This window comes from Dipodomys ordii, unplaced genomic scaffold (assembly GCF_000151885.1).
Source record: "Dipodomys ordii isolate 6190 unplaced genomic scaffold, Dord_2.0 Scaffold25, whole genome shotgun sequence".
NCBI lineage: Eukaryota > Metazoa > Chordata > Mammalia > Rodentia > Heteromyidae > Dipodomys > Dipodomys ordii.
In genome coordinates, this window is record NW_012267241.1 from 19,166,304 (window position 1) to 19,182,046 (window position 15,743).

At 42.7% G+C, this 15,743-nt stretch overlaps 1 protein-coding gene across 1 annotated transcript in view; it reads left to right on the top strand.

Moving 5' to 3' along the window:
• The first annotated feature begins 782 nt into the window (after positions 1-782).
• Tmem241 (transmembrane protein 241) overlaps positions 783-15,743 on the top strand; it is a 126,229-nt gene continuing 111,268 nt past the window's right edge. Inside the window, exons 1-3 of the mRNA XM_013014865.1 lie at positions 783-870; positions 6,119-6,165; positions 9,090-9,167. Coding sequence (XP_012870319.1) covers positions 799-870; positions 6,119-6,165; positions 9,090-9,167 — 197 coding nt within the window. The 5' untranslated portion in view covers positions 783-798. The remainder of the gene's footprint in view (positions 871-6,118; positions 6,166-9,089; positions 9,168-15,743) is intronic.

Below are 15,743 nucleotides of genomic sequence, written 5' to 3' on the forward strand. Positions count from 1 at the left end.
GGAGGGGGTAACAATGCTAGATTGGAAATATACTCATAACCTTACTCATGTAACTGTAACCCCTCCATACAGTATCTTTACAACAAAAAAAACTGTGTTGTAGTTAGATCTGATTGTGTAAGGCGACATCTTACAGATATGTTGATGCATAGAGACAGGTGTAGAAGGATACAACATGGAATAGCATTGATTATTAGAGTAGTGGCGGTTAAGAGGGGAGCTGGGAGGACCGCAAATAGGTAACTGACTTGTTTTTTTGTCAGTCGCGGGGCTCGAACTCTAGGCCTGAACGATGTCCCTCAGCTCTTCAGCTCAAGGAGAGATACCACTAGAGCCACAGCGCCACTTCCGGTTTCCTAGAGGTTAATCGGAGATAAGAGTCTCTAGGCCTTTCCCTGCCCTGGCTGGCTTTGAACCGTGATCCTCAGAGTAGCCTCCTGAGTAGCAAGGATGACAGGCGTGAGCCACCGGCGCCCGGCCAGGTAACTGATTTTTATTCATCTCCCCTCAACACTATTGGGGGTTTGTGAATTGTTTTCACACTGCTCTCTCTTCTAAGTCTCCCTCCCCAGCCCTGCACCTCACCGTGGAGGCCCCCCGCTAGGCTGCTGAGCTCTAGGTGGCGCGGCCGCTTTAAGGAGGCGGCGCCGGGGCGGTCTGCGCGCGCTGATTGGCAGAGCGGACGCCACGTGGCCGCGCGGGCGGGCCTCCGGGAGGCCCGGGGCGCGGAGCTGTTCCTGGGGGCGCTGGGGGGCGTGTGGGGGGCCGAGTCTCCCGCCGTCGGGGGCGGGTTGACCGATGGGCGTGCGGAGGACCCTGGTCGGCCTCACCTTTTGTACCTGCTACCTGGCTTTTTACCTCTTGAACAAGGTGAGGGGGCGGCGCGGGCGTCCGTGATTGGTCGTGGGTTCGAACCCGGCCCTCCCAGGTGTCCTCTTGGCTGTTCCCTGATAGGATTGGAATCCCCATCCTCGCTACCCAAGAAGGAATTCTTGGTTAAAACCGCTCTGAATGTCTCCTTAGAACAGGATCCCCCCCCCCTCCCCCGGGGTCTTTCCTGGGAACTTAATTTGGGGCCATGAGGACTTCTTTTAGGGAACCGAAAGCAATGTACCTGCTGGGGGGGGGGAGTTGCACCATTCTGCTCCCGCCCCCCCCCCAACCTGCCCCTGCCTTTGTGCCAGACCCCAAAGTTCCAGAAGCATTTACACAGAGAAGATGATTCTGTCATCTTTTACCCCACTGATTTCCATCCCCACGCATTTCTGCTACACCCAAGCAACTTGTAAAGTAAAACATCAAGTTAGAAATAATGCCGTGAAATCCTCTGGGTTTTGAACGAAGTTCTTCAGCTTTCCAGGTTGATGCTCTGCCACACTACCAGTCCATGAAATCCTTTTGATGAGGAAGCAAAGATGGGAGGTTGTTGTTGGTGGTGGGGGGCAGTGGCTTTGGGGTGGGCCACACATTATGGATCCATGGGCATGAACCGGGCATTGTGTGCTGGTCTGTATTCTAGACAGAGCCAAAGTGGTCCTGGGGCCCAGGACCTCCTTGCTCACTGTGGGGGGCTCTCCTGCTCTCTCCCCACCGGCCCCTACTTGCTACTATCTCCTCCTTGGCTGCTTTCAGTATATTCTCAGAATGTCTCTAACTTTCTTTCTCAGAAGACTTTTTTAGTTGTGGGGACTACCTTTGAAGATGCTTACATGCAGCTTGGCTGGGAAGAAGCGATTGGTTTGCATCCTGACTTCTCTTACTTGGTTTTTGGGACTTTAATCTTTGTAAACCCAAGTTCCCTTGCACTTGGCAGGCCGGTGCTTTCCCACTTGAGCCACACTTCCCGTCCCCTTCTCATGGATTATTTTCTAGGTAGGGTCTCACTTTATGCCTACCTGGCCTGGGCTATGAACTTCCTACATGTGTTTCTCCTGGTCATTGGGGATGATACAGGTGCATACCCCTGCTCAAAGCCATTTTGCTTCCCTGTTAGTGGGGATAATGAAACATGTCACAGGGCCCAACTATTAGTTGAGAAGAAGTGTTCTGAACTTTTATGCCCAGCTGGTCTTGAACTGAAATCCCCAGTTCTCTGCCTCCCAAGCAGCTAGTATTACAGGCTTGAGCCACTGTGTTAGACTTGTAAACCTAACATATTTAACTTTGAGATGGGAGAGAGAACTCTTGGTGGGGTTGTTGTGAGAATTAGTTGAAATGTTGTTTGTAGGTGGTCACCCTAGTGGCCCATCATCATGCTCCATAAGGTATGTGACAGTTACTCTGGAAGAAAAGAAAGGAAGAGAGAAAAAACATTTTTTTTCTTTCTTACCTGTACTGGAGATTGAACTCAGGCCCTCATCTCAAGCACTCTATCAATTGAGCCACAGCCTCAGTCTGCTTTTAGTTTGTTTTTCAGATATCGTTTCTTCCTTTTTGTTCAGGCTGGCCTCAGAACTGCAGCCTCCCACTTTTGCCATCCTAGTAGCTAGAATTGCAGATTGTGTACTACCAAGACCAGCTCATTTTCATTTTCATTTATTTATTTTTGTTGGTCATGGGGCTTGAACTCTGGGCCTGCATGCTGTCTCTCAGCTCTTCAGCTCAAGGAGAGTGCTCTACCACTTGAGCCACCGTGCCACTTCTGGTTTTCTGGTGGTTTATTGGAGGTAAGAGTCTCAATGACTTTCCTGCCTGGGCTGGCTTTGAGCCATGATCCTCAGATCTCAGCCTCCTGAATAACTAGGATTACAGGCATGAGCCACTGTGCCTGGCCCAGCTTATTTTTTGAGATTGGAGTCTCAATAACTTTTCCCCTGGCTTGGCTTTTAACCTTGATCTTCTCATGTCTGCTTCCTGAGCAGTTGAGATTACAGGTCTGCACTACCATGCCCAGCTTAAAATCTTTTGCTTACTATGTGATACAATAATTGAATAATTGTTAGCTTTGTTTCAACATAGAAGATTTTTGTTAGAGACCTGCTTGTGAAATCCTGGCCTTTTCTATTTAACTGAACTTACCTGTCAAGCTAACCTGCTGGATATATTGTTAATATTTTACTTTGAATCAAATGACCCTTCCCTTTATCTGTAGAGAAAGGACAAAGTAACACATCTTTTATGAAAGCTTACAAGCCTTGGCATTGGTTAGAAATAATAATAATAATTTAAGAAATCCAGCATACTGGGAGGTGGGAGGCTGGGAAGGGATGTGAAGGGTAAACCAAAGGAGGAGGCTGCAATGCTTGGTAAGAAATGTACGCATTATCCTGCCCATGTAATTGTAACCCCTCTGTACAGTATGTTCACAAATAAAATTAAAAAAAAAAGAAATCCAGCATACTAAAAACTTTTAGTTCAGAAATTAACAATCCTCCTAGACATGCATTTGTATTTACGGCATTGCTGTTTATTGAAGCACCACACATTTTATAGTTGATATAAAAAGGACTTCCCTGTTCATAATGCCTTACAATGTTAGGTAAAATTAAACCAAATTATTGTGTCTTCATGAGTATATAGTATAGTAATAGAAACTGCAGATTCCCAAGGACTCTCAGGATTTAGATGTGATTTTGGCAGGGCCGTTGCTCACACCTGTATCCCCTGCTACCGGGCAAACAAGTTATCTCAGAGATGAACAAAGAATAAGCCAGATGAAAAAGAGAAGGACAGTCACAGCAGAAAGAAGGGAGATCCAGGAAGGTGACTTAAGGTGGGTGGGGGAGGAGGCGAGGTCGAGAGTGGGAGAGGGAAAGGGCTGGCTGGGGCCAGGTAGTTTTCACAACAGGATTCCAGAGAGGAAGTCTGTGACTGCTTCAAGCGTGAATCATTGATGAATGCCATCACATCTTCTCAAGCAGGACAGACAGGCTGCCTGCGGTGATGTGGGTCACCTCAGGCCAAGTGCTGTCATTTCCTTCAAGTTTTTGCTTTCCATGGTTTCAATTAGGGCCCCAAAGTGTCCATCTGAAAATCCCATAAATCGTTTGTAAGTTGTAATGGGCTTTTATTACAGTGAATTGCTATACTCATTCTGTTTCATTATTACAGTGAATTGTTATGGAGACCTGGGTTAGGTGAGTGAGTAAGATGTTCCTCTATCCTGAGGAAAGTCCCAACAGTCACCTGGGCTCAGGCAGACACCTGTCATCCTCTTATACCCTGAAGGCCAAATGTGCTTGGTTTTTTTTTTGTTGTTGTTGTTGTTGGTTTGTTGGCTTGTTTTTTTGTTTTTGGTGGTGCTGTGATTTAAACTCAGGCTTCATTCTTGCTAGCCAAGCACTCTGTCACTTGAGCCATGCTCCTAGCCCTTTTTGTTTTAGTTTTTTTTTTTCATATAGGATCATATGCTCTTCTTCCCAGATCAGCCTTGGATTGAGATCCTCCTTCTTCTTTCTCTCAGGTAGTCAGGATTAAAGGCATATACCACCAGGCCCAGCTTTTTCTCTGGAGGATTTTACTGAAAAGACCTTGCTTTTCTTTCTAATGACATTTTGTTCTGAGAAAGACTTCTCACTGACATGAGAAAGTTCTGAAATTTTAGAACTGATTCTATTTGTCATAGATTTATTTTTTTTTACTGTCGCTTAGCAAGGTGAGGTGAGATGTTCACCATATTGTTAATTTAATTTTTTTGTATTGCTGGGCATGGAACCCATCCCAGGCCTTACACATGCAGGCAAGTGTTCTACACTGAGCCACACCCTACCCTGAGCTTTAGCAGTTTCTAGGCTGATCGTTTTTTTTAGGCCAAAGCTAAGCACACAAGAACTGAGTAAATACTTGGTGTTGTAATAAAGGTTGTTAAGGATGTTATGAAACATAACCAGGCGCTCAAACGATACTCCCTTTTCTGTTTGAGAATAGAAATATTGAGGAGGAGGGGAAGCAAGAAGGACCATATTAAACTACTTGAGTAAATAGACTTCAGTTGTAGATGTAGAACACAGGAGCTCATAGAGGGGAGAGGAGGTGTGGACTAATCTCATTCTTTGTTTTTTATATCATGTGAAGAATTAGTAGGGATTTTTCCTTAAGTCATTTAATGGTTTTAGAATTTAAAACTGTCTTGAGCTGGACATAGTGGCTCATGCCTGTAATCCTAGCTTCTCTAGAGGTAGACATCTGGAGGATCATGGTTAGAAGTCAGCTTGGGGAAAAGGTTAGTAAAACCCCCTATCTCAACCAACATGACAGTGTGTGTCTGAAATTCTAGCTATGCAGGAGATATAGCTATATAGGAGGATCAAAGTCTGAGACCAACACCTGGGCAAAACTGCAAGATCCAAATAAAAAAATAGGCCTGGAGGGGTAGGGATATGGCTCAAGTGATAGACTGCTTTCCTAGCAGAGCAAGGCTCTTTTTCAAATTCTAGTACCACATGTATTTGTATCTTGAAATATTCATAATAGAAAAAAACAGAAAAACACATCAAGAGAAATACACCATGATTCCTCCACTCATATAAATTGATTAAAAGACAATAGAAAAGAAACTGATCTTAACCGAGTTTTTAAGAAAAATCCATTCTTGGGGGCACCAGTGACTCACACCCATACTCCTAGCTACTCAGAAATTGAGATCTGAGATGCTATTCAAAGCTAGCCTGGGCAGGAATGTCTAAGAGACTCTTATCTCCAATTAAGTCACAGGAAAAGACAGAAGTGATGCTGTGGCTAAAGTGGTAGAGTGCTAGCCTTTGAGCAAAAGGAGCTTAGGGACAGCACCCAGGCCTGGAGTTCAATCCTCAGGACTGGAAAGAAAAATCCATTCTACAGTGAGACGTACAAAGTCGTTATGTCGAAAACGAACTTTACAACTTTGGTGGGGGGGAAGGGAGGATGGGATGGGAAGGGGAAACAAAGGAGGAGGCTACAATGCTTGATAAGAAATGTACTCATTATCTTGCCCATGTAATTGTAACCCCTCTGTACAGTATTTTCACAATAAAAAAAATCCAATCTCTTTAGTATAACTTAGAAAACCATTAGTATATCTTGTACGTGACTTTGGGGGAAATAAAGACTTTCTTGAAACTTGAAGTCCTTGAATTTCCTCTGTAGGAATTCTGTCATTCTTTTTATTTGAAATGTCTTTAACTTGATGTTTGTTTTGCAGTATGTCCTTTCCGTCCTGAAATTTACCTACCCTACCTTATTCCAAGGGTGAGTATCTTGGGTGCTTTTTATTCACATTTGTAGGAAATGTCCAGTCATTGTCAAAAATTGTCCTTTGAAATAGTTTTAATGATTTCATAAGTTTATCATCAAATAGTCAAATGACATATGTGTTTAGCCATTATGTTTGTGGGTGTTTAAATGTGTTTCATTTTAGGAGCATAGAAGCAACAATATTATCAGGTATTTTGTATTCAGACCTACCCAAATTCCAACTGGTTCTTGGGGATAGATATCTACTCAAGAAATTCGCTAAAAGAACATGAACTTTATCAATATTCTCTTTCAATATTAATCATTTGTTTCCAAAAGCATTTTACTGGTTTGCCTTGCTACCCAGCCTCTGTGAAAACTTCTGTAAGAGTGTAGTTAGGCCATGAGTTACTTTTCTCTTTTTGATTTGATGAGCAAGTCATTGTACTTTTTTTTTTTTTTAGAATTTTCATAAAGTCATACATTTTTCATATACTTATTATTGTCTTTTATCTTCTTTCAGTAAATGGTACACACACACACACACACACACACACACTACAAAGGGCATTGTGTGTGTGTGTGTGTGTGTGTGTGTGTGTGTGTGTATGTGTGTATGTGTTTGCTGATACCAGAGTTTGAACTCGAAGCCTTGGGCTAGTTTGGCATGCTTGCTGTGCTAGTACTCTTCAGCTTGAGCCACACCTCCAGAGTTTTTCTAGTTAATTTGGTGGCTCTCAGACTTTCCTGCTGTGGCTTCAAATTATGACTCTTTGCATCAAAGTCTCCTGGGTAGCTAGCTAGGATTATAGGTATGAGCCATCCTTCTTGGCTAACTTAAAGCATTTTTATGTTTTAAGGATGACATTACTTGTCTATCATAGATTTTTTATATGTTTTTTATTGTAAAAATACTATACAGAGGAGTTACAGTTACACGAGTAAGGTAATAATACATTTCCTATTGAGCATTGTTACCTCCTCCTTTGTTTTTCCCCTACAGTCAAAGATTGTTATATAATCCTTTTTTCCCTGGACATCAATTTATAGTTATTTTGATTATTTATGTGTTCTATTTTTTTTTTTTTGTCAGTTGTGGGGCCTGAACTGTCAGTTGTGGGCCTGAACTCTGAGTCTGGGCGCTGTCCCTGAGCTTTTCAGCTCAAGGTGAGCACTCTACCACTTGAGCTACAGTGCCACTTCTGGCTTTTTCTGCTTATGTGGTGCTGAGGAATTGAACCCAGGGTCTTATGCATTTAGGGCAAGCACTCTACCACTGAGCCACCATAAGTGTTCTATTTTTATATGGAAAGATATGTATTGAAGCCAGGCACCAGTGGCTCACAACTGTAATCCTAGCTACTCACGAGGCTAAGGTCTGAGGATCATGGTTCAAATCCAGCCCAGGCAGAAAAGTTGGTGAGACTTGTATCTCCAAATAGCTACTAGAAAAGCTCAAGTGGAGCTGTGGTTCAAAGTTGTAGAGTAGTAGTCTTGAGCAGAATTACTCAGGGACAGCATCCAGGCCTTGAGTTCAAGCCTACAATGGACCACAATGTTTTGTGTCTTTTGTGATAGTTTGTTTTCTCTATGTAGATACTATGTAGATATTAATCTGTGTGTTTTTTTTGGGGGGGGGTCTGGTCGTGGGGCCTGAGCTCTGGGTCTGGGCGCTGTCCCTCAGCTCTTCAGTTCAAGGCTAGCGCTCTACCACTTAAGCCACAGCACCACTTCCGGCTTTTTTCTTTTTGCTTATGTGGTGCTGAATCGAACCCAGGCCTCAGGCATGCAAGGCAAGTGCTCTACCACTGAGCCACCTTCCCAGCCCTCATCTGTGTTTTAATAAAGCTTTATTTAGTTGTGAATGGTTATCAGTTTATTTTGTGTAAGAGGAACTCCTCCCCTCCAATAGTTAATTTATACTAGTCCCATCTTTCCTTTCGCCTTTAAGTTATTAAAATAAAATTGTTCTTCTAAGGTCTCTTGTTGGGTAGTTGTTCATTTTTAGGAAAAAAGGGCTAGTTCTGGATTGTTCTAGTGATTATGCCATTTAAATAGATAGTAGAGAAAATCCTCCCCAAGTACTGACCTTTATTCAACATGTTCTTTATATTTCAAGTGAATTTCAAAATAATTTTTATCATGTTTCTCTCCAGTATTGCATGGTGAAAAGATTTATTTAGTTATCTATTTAATTTACTGTGGTGCTGGGGATGGAACCCAGGGCCTCCTCTATGCTAGGCATGTGGTCTACCACTGACCTACATTCCCATCCTCCATGAAAGTTTATTTTACTGTATCTTCTATGATCAGGCATATTTTAGTCAACAAATCTGGGCTGATGACTTCTCTCTAAGTGACTGGGAAGCATGTTTGGTCATGATTGCTTTTTCTCATCTTTCCAGATGGAGAGATTTAGGGAATGAATGAGAGGAAGAGTGATATTTTCACCTAGATTGCCTTTCCCCTTCTTATCCATGGTTAGGTGGGATGCACATCTACAAAGGCTGGAATTATCCTTCCTCTTTCACTAGAAATTCTCCAGTGCTTGGATACCTGGGTTGGTGGATTGAGAACAGTTGGAGGATGCCTAGGGTAGGGAGGGGAAAGGCTAAGGTAATATGTTAAGGCATGTGGGATTTCAGGATGGTAATACTTGGATGAGAGCAGGGATTTGAGAGTCATCCTGACCGAACTGGTGGCTGTGGGTGACGTTGTTCAGGAAAAGCATAGAATAAAGAGAAGAATTTGAATACCAGCACTTGCCAGATAGTTGGTCCCAAGGGCATAGTAGTGGTGGAGACGAGAGGCAGATAACTGTAAGAGTGGGAGGAAGGGGTTGACTATGACATTTGTATCCATCAACAGGTCTGTCATGGTTGGGTTCTGATAGGGGCTATAGCACTGTATTAATTCACCTTGCCTTGTGTCTTTTTCAGGTGGCAGACATTTGTTGGTGCATTTTTGCTTCATGTGTCATGGAAACTGGGCTGGGTAGAGATAAACTGCAGTTCAAGGTATAATAACCTCATGTTCTTGATTCATGATTCACATACTGCTTACATTTAATATTATTCACCTTCTCACAGAATTGCACTGGAAAACATAGATATGTATGTGAGTTGTTTAGTCGCTTAGTTACTTCTAACCTTGAGAATCAATGATTTTTTTTTATATGTGTTTGCCAAACTTGGGGCTTGAACTCAGGACCTGGATGCTATTCCTGAGTTTTTATGCTCAAGGTTAGCACTTGAGAAACAGCTCTACTTCTGGCTTTCTTTTGGAAAAGAAATTGGAGAAAAGAGTCTTATGGACTTTACTGCCTGAGCCAACTTTGAACTGTGATCCTCAGATCTCAGCCTCCTGAGTAGCTAGGATTATAGGCATGAGCCACCAGTGCCTGGCCTCCAAATAATTTTTAATCTACTTTCTATTGTTGGCCCTTTCTAATGAGGGAAAATTTTGTGCTCTCAAGTTTTCAAGTATGAATTCTACATTTAAAATTCTCTTCTACATTGCCTGGTGACAAGAGACTTTTAAGATGAAAAAGAACCCTCCACCCTTTAATTTTCCTTTGAGAAGTTCTGCTGTAGAACCATTAACAAACATCTTGGATAATCTTCAAACCAACTCCTCACTGTTCACTATGGAATGAATAGCTTACCCATCAGTTAGTTCCAGATCCTGCTTATTTTAAATGAGTGACTGTTTTTAAGTGAGGTGGCTTATTTCATTGAAGTTACTGATGGTAAATATGGGCAGGCATGGTGGTTCATACCTGTAATCTCAGCTACTCAGGAGATTGAGACAGGAGAACTGCAGGCCCTAGTCAGCCTCAATGAAAGTAGGAGACCCTATCTAAAATCAAACTAAAGCAAAAAAAGGGCTGGATACATGAATTTTTTTTGGTTGGTCATGGGGCCTGAACTCTGGGCTTGGGCGCTGTCACTCAGCTCTTCAGCTCAAGGTTAATGCTCTACCACTTGAGCCACAGTGCCACTTCCGGCTTTTTTTCTTCTTATGTGGCGCTGAGGAATTGAACCCAGGGCCTCAAGCACTCAAGGAAAGCACTCTACCACTGAGCCACCTTCCTAGGCCTTGCATGTATGGCTTAACTAGTAGAGCACTTGGCAAGTGAGCATGTGGCCCTGAGTTTAAACTCCAATGTTGCTAAAGAGGGAGAAAAGAGAATTTTCCCAATATGCCAGGCACCAGTGGCTGTAATCCTAGCTATTTGGGAGTCTGAGATCTGAGGATCATGGTGTGAAGCCAGCCCAGGCAAAAAAAGTTCGTGAGACTTATTTTCAATAAGCAACTAAGAAAAAAGGAAGTGGTGCTGTAGCTCAAATGATTGAGCACAAAGAGGATTGGGGAAAGTGTCCAGGCCCTGAGCTCAAGCCCCAGGACTGTCCAAAAGAAAAAAAAAGAATTTCCTCAATATTTCTTACTATGCTAGTATGTTATTTAGAGTGATTGTTATAGTTTTATGAAAAGCTATCTTTGTTCACAAGGCAGAGTTACTTATGTTTATGGTACATTTCTCTTGCCTTCTCTTAGGAGGAATGCTTTAAGTACTTATTAGAGATTATTTTGTGTGTGGGGGATACTGAAAGTAACTTTCAGAAATGCCTCTGGAAACTTACTGAGAGCCACTGGGAGGACATAATACTGGGAAAAAAATCCTGGGTGTTGGCATGGTATTGGCATGGTGCTTACAGCAGTTGGGGGCAGAGAGGCTGAGGAGAGGGGAGGTTAAAGGGTAGAGTATTGAACTTTATGGTATAGGAAAGCCTGCAACATGCCCAGGAGTGGATGGAACTGCTTTAATTGCCACAGACCACTTCTCATGCAGCTGTGCTCTGTCTCCACAAGGCCCCTTTCTGGCCTCTTCCTAAGGTCAAGTGAACAGTATGAACTAGAAAGCTCCCAGAGTGGAGCTCACATTTGTATATCTTGTGCTTAGCTTAGATATTCAATCACTAGCAACTGTTTGCTGCTAATATTTCTTTCTCCTATTAGATCATACACATGTATTATTCATTATTCAGGGATTTATAAGACTTTTTAAGCTTTTCATTTCCTTTTGTTTTCATTTTTGGATAGTATTTCAACTGGTAGTTCAACTCAGGGCTCATGTTTGCTTAGGCAGGTGCTCTACCCCTTGCACAAGTATACCAGTCCACCAGCCTTTTTGTGTTGGTTTATTTTGAAAATAGCTGGCCTTTTGCTTGAGCTGGCTAGACTGCAATTCTCCTATTTGTGCTTCCCCTAGTCACTGGGATGACAGGCATATGCCACTGTGCTTAGCCATTGGTTGAAATGAAATCTGTCTCTCTCTCTCTCTCTCTTTCTTTCTTTTTTTTTAAAAAAAATTCTGGGCTACCCTTGAACTGCCAAGAGATGTCAGATAAGGAGCTATCTCTGCCTTCCAAGTAGTTCAGGTTACACTTTTTTTTTTGTCAGTTGTGGAGCTTGAACTCTGGGCCTGGGCGCTGCCCCTCAGCTCTTCAGCTCAAGACTAGTGCTCTACCACTTGAACCACAGCGCCCACTTCTGGCTTTTTCTGTTTATGTGGTGCTGAGGAATCGAACCCAGGGTCTCATGCATACGAGGCAAGTACTCTACCACTGAGCCACCTTCCCAGCCCCTGGTTCCACCTTTGGAACATTACAAGGTTTTCATTTTTGTTGACTGCATTTCTCAGTTTGACATCTGGTATGTTACTGCACATTATTCCTGGGGGCTGTTTCAGAGGCTCACTCAGCTCCACAGCTAGCCCAGCTCCAGAGAGGGGTGAAATGCATGGAGCAGCCACCACGGGTGGCTTCCCTGACAAACTGGAGCCCATAGCAGGGTCCCAGGCCTGCTGCGCTTAAACTGGCCTTTCAAACATGGCGGTGTTGGGCCCTGAGAAGTGGTTTCTTTCAGGCTGTTATTGTCTGTCAGGGATTCTAGGAGTCTTATGGTAGGTGCTGAAATCCCATTTCAGTATGGATTGGAGTTATATGTTGATGATCTTAGACCAGAAAGTAAAGCATGTTTAGAGAGGTAAGAGGAGCCAAAAAGAAAAGTTTTCATAAAATGGAATTTTATGGAACCCATATAACATGGTCCCTTGTGTCTAGCCAGGGGCCCTGTCTTGTGTTTGAAGCCTTGGGTGCAGCATCTCATAAGTCCCAGAGATTGGGACCCAAGCTGCTCTATTTTAAGCCAGGCCAGCTGAGAAGCAGGAGAGTAAATATTTAAGGTCTGGGGGTCTGCACAGTTCCTGTGATGATTTCAGTGGGAAATCATCCATGGCTGATTCCCGAACATCGCACCAATAGAGTGCTGTTTTCAGAAATCAAGAGTTCGGCACTTAGAGCTCCAGTTTGCTGACTCCTGATTTAACTTGTGCTCTGAGGACAGGATCATCACAAGGCCCTTGGGGTCAAGTAATGTCCCAGCTGGACTTTATCAAGGGAATGGCTGAGACCTTGAGTTGGAAGAGTGAAGAGTTCGGGAGAAAGGTCTGAGAAATGTAGAAGAGCAAAAAAACCCCAAAAATCTAGCTGTTTTAGAATGAGGGAGATAATAGATGTGGAAGTTCTTTTAACTGCAAAGCAATCATTGACTTTTGCTGTGTGTGTGTGTGTGTGTGTGTGTGTGCATGCTCGTACTGGTACTGGTGCTTGAACTCAGGACCTGAGTGCTCTCTTTTGAATAGTTTTGCTTACAACTCCACTTGAACCTTTTTTTTTTCCTGCTTTGTTGGAGATAACAATCTCTCAGACTTTTCTACCTGGGCTGGCTTTGAACCAGGATCCTCAGATCTCAGCCTTCTGAGTAGCCAGATTTACAGATGTGATAGTTGACTTTATAGTTGTAAGGTATTACTGGTTTAGGCAATGCCAGTAGACAGCAGTCAGGTGTGAGCCTTGGTCTAGCTCTTGTATTATTTTCACATTTGGAAAGTGTTCTAGATCCACTAGATGTCACTAGAACATAAGAGTTTAAAAAAAAAATCAGGGCACAGAGCCCTTATGGCACCCAGGAACAGAAAAGTAGCGAGTGTTTTCAGTGAGCAGATGTTCTCTCAATAATGCATGCTCTATTTGAAAAACAAGTCATTTAATTTAATTAGCCATCATCTCAATAACAACAGTTTTGTGATTCGTGCCAGTAGACTTTTGTTAGCTGCTTGTAAAATGCTTTATTCATCAGGGTCTTAGGGAAGAGAGAACATGTATGCCAGTAAAAAATGAGTCTGTGATTGGAGCAGGATGAAGTATTTGTACTTAGGAATCATTGAAGGAAAGTTACACATCACCATAGTTTCAAACCAGTTAAGTCAAACCCTTGATAAGTCCTTCAACATGATTAGAGCTATAATTCATCCAACTGTGAGTTGATGTTAGCTCCCCCCCCATCCACATTGTATACACACATGTACATACAGACATGCACACACTAACTAGCTTAGCAGCTCTTCAGCGGCCTGAGATCCAACCAAGTCCACTGCAGGGCTTAATCCATCTTCTACCCTTTGTGGTCAAGGAAAGAAGTTAACACAAGAGGCCCAGATGGCACTAGCTGATGACTTAGAAGAAGAGAAAAAAGAGGGCTTTTGGCTGTCTTAGAACTAGACAGTGTTGATTTCATAAAGGAGAGAAGGGCAGTATATGGTTTCTCTAAAAGGTGATTTTGAGTGTGTGAGTGTATGAGTGTGTGTACACGTACACGCATGTGTGCGTGTGCGGGTACCAGTACTGGGGCTTTAACTCAGTGCCTGCTGCGCTGTCCATTAGCTTTCTTGGTTGAGGTTGGAGCTCTACCACTAGAGCTACAGCACTACTTTTGGTTTTCTGGTGTTTAATTGGAGATAAGAGTTTCACAGGGGCTGGGAAAGTGGCTCAGTGGTAAAATGCGTGCCTGGCATGCATGAGGCCCTGGGTTCGATTCCTCACCACATAAGCAGAAAAAGCTGGAAGTGGTGCTGTGGCTCAAGTGGTAGAGTTCTCACCTTGAGCTGAAGAGCTGAGGGACAGTGTCCGGGCCCAGAGTTCAAGCTCCATGACCAACCAAAAAAAAAAGAGTCTCATAGACTTTCCCTGCCCAGCCTGGCTTTGAATCATGATCCTCAGATTTCAGCCTCCTGAATACCTGGGATTACAGGAGTGAGCCACCCAAAACCAACCCCGAAACAAGATTTTGCATTCATCTCTGAACAATACTTCCACTGCAGGGGATTTATCTTGAATATCATGAAAATATCACAAATATGAGAAGAAAATGTATTGAAGGATAATCGGACAGCATGAGAGTAGTAAAAAAATAGGATTAATTTAAATGTGTAACGATATGATACTACAGTTATTAATTCAGTTGTTATTTATTTATTAATTTATTTTTTGTGAGTCCTGGGGCTTGAACTCTGGGCCTGTGGTGCTGGTGCTATAGTCCCTGAACTCCTTTCACTCAAGGCTAGCACTTAACACTTGAGCTGCAGTACCTCTTCTGGCTTTTTCTGTGATTAATTGGAGATAAGAGTCTCATGGACTTTCCTGCCCAGGCTGGCTTCAAACCAAGATCCACAGGTCTGTCTCCAGAGTAATGTGAGCCACCAGCACCCAGCTATGAAGCTGATTATTAACTTTGAGCATGACTCTTTGAGGATGGAAGGATGTGACATTAAACAGATTGGAAGACCGTATGTATTACAGGATCCACTATTGCTGAAATGTTCACACTTGTGTACCTGGATGCTGTTTGGAAGGAATATAGCAAGGTATTAGCAGTGGTTGTCTGTGGATAGTGGGATGATAATTGCAATATTTTTCTTGATTATCTGTAGTTTCCAAATTTTCTATTAAGACTAGTTTCTACTCTTTAATAGAGAAAACGCTATTACAGAAAACAAAGTATTTCTATTCCATGATTCCAAGTTCATATCTATGAAAGGAAAATGTTTGTGTTTGCCTTTTAAATGAAGTTAGTTTTTGTTGTTGTTTGAATTATAGATTACAACATGATTGTTTATAAATGTTTATTGAATTTGAAATAGTTAGAATTCCCCACTAGGGTCACTTGTAAAGAGACAAATGTGTGTGTGTTTTTGCTCTCAATCCTGTTCTTTATTTTTTTCCCTTTTTGGTACCAGTACTGGGGCTTGGACTCAGGGCCTGGGCACTATCCTTTAGCTTTTTCATTCAAGTCTGGCACTCTATCACTGAGCTCACAGCTCTACTTCTGGCTTTTTTTGTGTTTAATTGGTGATAGAGTCTCATGGATTTTTCTGCTTTGACTAACCTTGAACTCTGAACCTCAGATTTTAGCCTCTCGAGTAGCTAAGATTACAAGTGTAAGCCACTGGCACTTGGCTCAACCCTGTCCTTTAAAAGCAAGTAGCTGTCAGCCCCGGCAATTCAGAACAGTCTCTGAAAGTCTTGAGACTAGCAGAAGAAGAAATTCCAGCAATGGTTATGAACAGATTTTGTTGCTATTGTGTTAATCTAGAAAATGGATTTTTTTTTTTTTTGCTTTTTTGAGAAACAGTCTTGCTATGTAGCCCGGGCTAGCTTGGAACTCACAATCTTCCTGCCTCAGTCTCCTGA